Source organism: Camellia sinensis, chromosome 14 (assembly GCF_055761805.1).
Source record: "Camellia sinensis isolate YWXY chromosome 14, ASM5576180v1, whole genome shotgun sequence".
In the NCBI taxonomy this organism is placed as follows: Eukaryota; Viridiplantae; Streptophyta; class Magnoliopsida; order Ericales; family Theaceae; genus Camellia; species Camellia sinensis.
Window position 1 is genome coordinate 136,273,425 of NC_138974.1, and position 7,496 is coordinate 136,280,920.

General features: G+C 36.0%; 1 protein-coding gene across 2 annotated transcripts; it reads right to left on the reverse strand.

Moving 5' to 3' along the window:
- Window positions 1-591: 591 nt before the first annotated feature.
- Window positions 592-7,367, reverse strand: LOC114315413 (Protein kinase superfamily protein). 2 transcript variants are annotated; one of them, XM_028262019.2, is made up of 9 exons: window positions 7,035-7,367; window positions 6,881-6,947; window positions 5,706-6,158; window positions 5,089-5,460; window positions 3,742-3,954; window positions 2,507-2,878; window positions 1,673-1,916; window positions 1,446-1,593; window positions 592-1,217 (listed from the first exon to the last, which is right to left on the reverse strand). In XM_028262019.2, exons 2-9 carry the CDS (start codon window positions 6,909-6,911, stop codon window positions 840-842), a joined length of 2,211 nt encoding a protein of 736 aa, XP_028117820.1. In that variant the 5' UTR covers window positions 6,912-6,947; window positions 7,035-7,367; the 3' UTR covers window positions 592-839. The 2 variants fall into 2 exon arrangements, with proteins under 2 accessions (XP_028117820.1, XP_028117821.1); XM_028262020.2 differs by lacking the exons at window positions 6,881-6,947; window positions 7,035-7,367 and adding an exon at window positions 6,375-6,621.
- Window positions 7,368-7,496: the final 129 nt, after the last annotated feature.

Consider the following 7,496-nt stretch of genomic DNA (forward strand, 5'->3'; position numbering starts at 1 on the left):
GTCAATCTATTCAAACGTTACAAGCCAATGTAATTCACATTTTTTGATTATGGTAAAAGCACAAGTAAATGAAAACCAAATTAACACTAAACTATATTGGTGTTTGGTGCAGCTTTTTTAAGCCAACTTATGTCTTTTGGCTTTTAAAAAGTTATTTTGGACTGTTTGGTTAAACTTATTTCAAACAGCTTCTGATTCTAACAACTTATTTTAAGTCAAAAAAACTTATTCTGAGAAGCTGCTCATCCCTTTCTTCTGATTATCAGCTTCTGCTGTGGACATGTTAATTCACGGTTATACTCTTAGATTTTTTTATTTTTTATTTTTTTAAAAATAGAAAAAGACTCAAATGGACTATTAAATATTATTATTATTTTTTATGAAAAATGTAGACAAATAGTGAATAATAAAAAATAAAAATTAATTGAAAAAGCTACTTCACAGCTTATTTAACAAACACTACTCAGCAACTTAAATCTATAATCCAACAGCTATACCAAACAGATTAACCGCTTCTGATTAAAGTCATAATCTATAATCTGTTAAGCTATAATCTATAATCTGTTTTAACAGCCACACCAAACACCACCATTATCACATGAAACTAAGATGCCAAGGAATCGATTGAAAACCCTTTAAAGTCAATCCAATAATAAAATTTGGAGAGAGAGAGAGAGAGAGAGAGAGAATATAAGAAGCTAAGAGGCTTTTGTACACAATGTTCATCCACCATGTAGAACGACCGCTGCCTAGGGGAAAACTGAACAATAGTTCTCCACAGTGGATTACAGAAGAATGACCAATTTCCAACAACAATCACCAACTGACTTGTAAAATCCTCATCGGCCTTCATGAAGATCTTCAGAGAATACAGCAGTCCGAGAGATGCTATCAATGTCCAAGGCACTTAAACCAGAGTATTGACCAGAAGAGAAAATTGAAGATGTCCTGTCTGATTCAAAGGTGGTAGATGACTGCCTGAGGTTGGGTCGGGTGTTAGAGGAAGTCAACACGGCATCTTGATACTCTGTGATGCGCTGCACCATTTTAAGTGACTGTACCACTTCTCCCATTGTGGGCCTTTGGCTTGCCTCGGGGGCCACACAAGCCGCTGCTATCGTGCAAACCCGTACAAAATCTTCCTTTGTGTACTTCCCTCCAAGCTTTGGATCCGCAAGTTCTTCTAGCCGATCTTTATCTCTAAGAATTGGCCTGGCCTGCAGGTTCCATAGTTTAAAATATTGGTATCAGATAGTATAGGCAATATCGGCCAATATATCAGTGAATAATGGTATTGGAAAGCCAAAATTTCCGTTATGTAACAACTGATATTTAAAACCCAACCAGTGCAACCCCATTATTTCAAATTTCAAATTTCAAAAAAAAATTGTTTCAAATATACAAAATAACAACTAAACTGTGTATAAAATATTAAATTTACTAACCCAAGTAACAAGGTTCTCCTGTCCTGATGGTTGGGACATATCCACAGGCTTCCTTCCAGTCAGCAACTCGAGGAGGACAACCCCATAGCTGTAGACATCACTTTTTACTAGTAAATGTCCAGTCATGGCATACTCCGGAGCTACATACCTATTTATCAGTTTTATCCCATTTTAGTGCCAATTATCAGGAGAGAGAGATTCAGTTTAGGAAGAGAAGTGAAACTGACCCAAATGTACCCATAACTCGAGTAGACAAGAAATCTGCCCTGCCTTCGGGAGCATGTTTGGCAAGGCCAAAATCAGCTACTTTAGCGTGAAAGTTATTCTCAAGCAATATATTGGATGCCTTGAAATCTCTGTGGATAACACAAGGTTGGGAGTCTTCATGCAAGTATGCAAGTCCTCTAGCAGCATCAAGTGCAATCTTCATTCTGGTATCCCAATCCAGAGGACAATTTACTCCCAATGGACCTGAAGCAAGATCAGACCATTTATTAGCAGATATTCAACTCAAGAATTGTGTTACATAAACTCTTCTAGTTCCCATAGTGTGCCTGTGTGGATAAGGGAGTGAGATATGTGTACCTGTACCCAATCTAAACATTTCAATCCTTTAATTTTTATATAATGTCTGAAGAAAAAGAAGACACTCACATCTGATAGGAAAGAAAAAAATTTAGCTTCTCACACGAATGAAAAATACAAATTCCATAATTTCCTAAAACCCATTTAATTTAAACTATATTTCTAAATAATTTGCATCATCTTAGTAAGAATATTATACAATATGCAATATATATAAGTATTTTAAGACATAATGTAGTACCCATACTAACTTTTGGATGCATATCACAATATACTAAGATTTAGATTGAGGAAAATCTAATGCTTGGACATTTACGTGTGCTAAATACTCGTACCCAAGTCCATATAACATAGCTCAATAGATAAAATGAAACTAGCTATTCTAATTGATAGATACTATTTTTGCTGAGTTCTTCAGAATAAATATATCAATCACAAGATGCCAAAAGAGTCTCAGATGTAACAATTTAATTTACCATGAAGCCAGGCCTCCAAACTTCCATTTGGGACAAGCTCATAACAAAGTAGGTTCTGCAAGGAATCATGACTGGTATAATGACCCACAAGTTTCACAAGATTACGGTGATGCAACCTACTAAGCATCTCAACTTCAACTAGAAACTCTTTGCCCCCTTGTTGCCCTCCACTAGTTAGCCTCTTTATCGCTACAGCTGTGCCATCACTTAAGACACCCTTGAAAACCCTGCCAAACCCACCCTCTCCGAGAATACTAGCAGGTTCGAAGTTATTTGTTGCTTCTTTAAGTTCTTCATATGCAAGAAACCGTGTACTGCTTGGGTGGCGAATAGATCCTGCTGCCGGAAGTGCATCAACAGTCCTTGGCTTTGCTATAATAACAAAGAAGAGAGAAAGTAAGAAAGCAAAAGAGATACAAAGAGACCCCTACAATTTGAAAATATAAATACATCTCTATTAGAGATTTATTATTTATCGCATTAATATATAATCACAAGCCTTAATGTAAAATCCCATGATGAAATTTTTTGATGCTGGTTGATAAAACTTGAACAAAAGCATTCTGAGCAGTAGCATTTAAATATTCATGTGGGAATCAAATAGTTTTTTTTTTTCCTGGTTCCCATAGCATTTAAGATGCTCACCCATTCTCGATAATCAAAAAAAAAAAAAAGAAAAGAAAAGAAGAAGATGGACTTACTGCTCAGCAAAATAAAAGGTTTAAAAAAGTTTCATAATACCATATTTTAAAATAAAAACAGATACAGATTCCAAATACTGTGTGAAAGAAAGGAAAATTATTTCATTTCCATATGGTGAGGATACACACCCACAGAAAGAAAGGTAAAATCCCAAGGAAAACTGGATCTAAAAACAAACTTAAGTCCTGGACTGCCTTATCTCATGTAGAAGTTGTTCTCTTTGTGTTTATGAAACTGATTTAATTTTTACAGAATTAATATCTTATGACTAATGAACTTAAAACATAAAAACAAAACAAAATAAGAAATTAATAAATAAATAAATAAATAACTTTCATTTAAGACACATTACTTTCACAAGGCAAACTTCGGGAGCCTTTTCCAAATTTAGAGACATTACAATTTCTACCTGTGGTTTGCTGTTAGCCTATTACATGATCAATCAAAACCGCTAATCAAAGACATTTAGAAAATGAAAAAAATAAGTAATGCAATAACATAAATATGGACCTAAATTCCATTTTTATACATACCAGTCTCTTTGGCAGATGCTTTTTTATTCCCTTGACGAGAAGAACATGAACATATTATAAGGACAGCAATGATAGCAATGATCAGCATGCCAGCACCAATTCCAACTATAAGAATCAAATTTGGATGTTTCCCATTGTTTGAATTGACAAGTTGTGTAGGAGTTGAGGGCAAGAGTGGAGGTGCTTCTGCCGATGGCGTAGCAATAGCAGGAGCTGTACAAAAGTCACAAAGCTTTTATAAAGAAATAGAACAAAAACAAAGGTACTACAGAAATATCAGTTTGCACATACATGAGCTGCCTCTAGTAATATCTGTATGATCCACACCTCCACGGTTGTAGGGAAATAAAAGGTTATAAGAAAATAAAAGAGAACATTTTAATGATATTAACTTATAACTTGGAAACATAATACTCTACAAGCCAAATTAATCTCTTCAAATGTCAACATGATATAGCATATTTTATTTATGCAAGAACAAAGATACTGTACAACCATAGCTTATGGGGAATGACAAATTCAGTTTTACACGAGGGAAAAAAAATAAAAGCAGAATTAGAAAAGAAGATAAATATTTTCACAATTCCCACTCCAGAAGCTCTTATAGCATTGACGGGAAAAACAATTGTAGCCTTTGTACGTTTATGAATCGTGGAAAATAAACCCATACACTGGTACAAGGGCACAAGGGCACAAATAAAGAAGTTATACTTTGCCACGGTGGAATTAGCCAAACAAAAAGTACATCTATATGTATGCAACATGTCGTCTAAACTAAACCCTCTTATGCTTCCATGGCCAAGTAAAAGCAATTATGATCATGAGCAGCTTCTACTGGTACCAACAATAATGAACAAAATGCTTCCCACATCCTGGATGAACAAATTTCCATAAACCAAAATTATAAGTTCCAATGGACTTACAAAACACATAGTTGTCTTTGCCTTTACGTATCACATATAGCCTGCCTCCATTATTGATAGAGTTTTCATTCTCCACATTTAGAGACCAAGTGTAGAAGAAAATAATATGTGATGGGCAACCCTTGCTTGCACAGACAAGGACAGTGAATCAAGTTGAAAGCTTGATCCAACTGCAAACCCATGATTGCATATATTTAAAGCACACTTGTTTGTAACTACAGCAATTATGCAATGTAGTGAAATTCATCAAGCTAAATTAGTTCATCAATGTGTTAAAAGTGTACAAAAACAGCATGTATCACAAGGCATAAGCCTAAGATATTTCAAGTTATATCACAATTCACGACTACAAAGGGTTAGAGCATCTTGGACATGCACGATTGAAGGGATATCCTAAAAGCATAACAGGTAAGGTAAAAATTACCTTGAGATGGAGCAAGGGGTTTAAACCAGGTTATGTTGAGAAGTTTGTAATCACCCACTAAGGTAGGGTCTAGATGAACTTTATGCAAGGATAGTGAAGAGTTTATTGCAGATGCTTCACTGGAAGAGAAACCGATTCCTTTATGTGGAGTAATATCCATTGAAATATTAAGTCTTGATAAACCGACCAAGTAAAAGTCGATCAAATTAATCTGAGGAACCTGCAAACCAAGTTGCAAAGCAAATTCTTGTAGAAAAGTATTCCAATTTGGGTTTGATGAAACATTTAAAAGGAGAAGGTCAAGCTTTATTGGGTATACACAATTGCAACCCTCGCTCCCGCGTTTCAGCACCGTGTCTGGTCCACAACAGTCTGGGAGAATAAGAAACCAATCCCAATGTTAATACCAGAGTAAGATGATAAACCAAGCAACAGTTCCATGAAAGTGAATAGCACAGTCATGGAAGTCGATTTATTCATGAAGTAAAGCTGGCAGTTAAGTGTTCTACTTATACTTTCCACTTGATTAAATAATAATATAAGAAAAACACTTAATTAACACTTATTCCAGTTGTTTCCTGACCAAAAACAAAAGAGTACAAAATGATACATCTTACTGGAGGAGTAAGGAGATAGCGGTGGCTGAGCTAAACCGGAAGGAATTGTTCCACCGGTGGATTGTATTGGGGAAATATTTGCCAAGCGAGGAGGTGCAAGGCCTTCACTGGGAGGCGCCACGCCACTCTTCTTCATTGATAATTTCGACAAACGTGATCTTGAAGGGGGGTGAGTTGCAGTTATCAGTGGGCCATAATATGGAGGCTCAGATGGTGATAGAACAAGCTTTGGAGCACCACGAGGCGAAAAATGTTTCAAATGTGATTTATAGAACAAAGGTCGATTGGCTGGCAGGGGCAGATCAGGAATAGCAGGCGCTGCAAAAGGTGCTATTGTTGGAGATACTAAGTTTGCTTCCAATAGATCATCGTGTAAATGAGCACCAGTGATGCATAACACAGATAAAACAAGCAACTGCTTAAGCATTAACCACTGAATCTTTTTTAATGGCCCTGCAATTTATATTACAATACAAGGATCAACATACTAAGATTAAGCAAACTACACAATCAACAATGGAAGGACAAATTAATAGTATGAAAAGCATACAAAACCCCGAAACAATAAAGCATACGTTACTACATCCAAAAAGGACCACATATTTGGAAAGCATTGCAAATATTTATCTTTTTTAATGAACAACAATTGATTTCCAGTACAAACTTAACCTATTTGATTTCTGAAAATTAGTGGAAGAGGAAAAGACAAATCGAATAGAAATTTTCCAAGTAACACAATATTTAATTGCAGATAATTCAACTTCTTGGCTACTTTAAGCAAGTTCACAATTCCTGGAAGCCAAAACAGCAGATTCAAGATTTTCTTTCGTCTTCATCTCTATCTTTCTCAGTAGCCAAACAAGCCATAAAATAACTTTCAATCAAATATCCGCAAGGCATCCATTCGCTTCTAGACAAAACGTAACTAAAGGTCAGGTGCACGAAAACGACTTCTGTACTGAAGCTAACAAACAAACGAACAAAAATAAAATTGTAGAACTTCTCTCTACTCGAAACAAACAAAAACTAATCAGTAACCCTAACAAAAGCCACTTGGAAATTACAGCAAACTAGTCATCACAAATTATCAACCAAATGCTCCAAATTTTATAGATTCACAAAACTACAAGCCAATTAGAAGACCAAAACGATAGAAGAAGCTCGAGAACACACACCAGTGCCGCTAGAAACTGCGAACACCGACATCACCAACCGCCAAATTCACATGAAGAGTCCTCAGATCTGCAATATTCAACCAAACCGAGAGCTAGATCACTCCGAAGACAAGTAAAAGACTTTGAATACTAAACAAACGCTACAAGCAGAGACCATTTGTATCAGCTATTGAATGAGGATCGAACGGTCGCGAAATCATCTGAGAATGAAGTTGAATTTGAGAATTTCGAGAAGAGAACCCCATTTTTGGAGCTATGAGGATTCAATCTTCTTCGAGAAACCAAATTTATGAGTCTTTGGTGGGAGATTTCGTTGGCTTCACTCTCTGTTATCAGTACTGAAGCTTTCGATCAACCTTTTTTTAGTGATTTTTTATTTTGGTTTGTTTTAGAAGCGCAAGCATTTTTTATTTAACGTGTGACTTTGACGGATAATTGTTGACCTAACGGTAAAAAAACGATCGCGTCGCTGAAATAGCAGTAGTGTCTGCAAGAAGATGAGTGACGTTAGTGTCTGGAGGAGGAGTAATTCTAGCGGACAGCGGTCTCACCTGCTTTACCAAAAATAAAAGGCCGTGTTTGGTTCGTGTTTGTAGGGCAGTTTTTGTGATAAAAA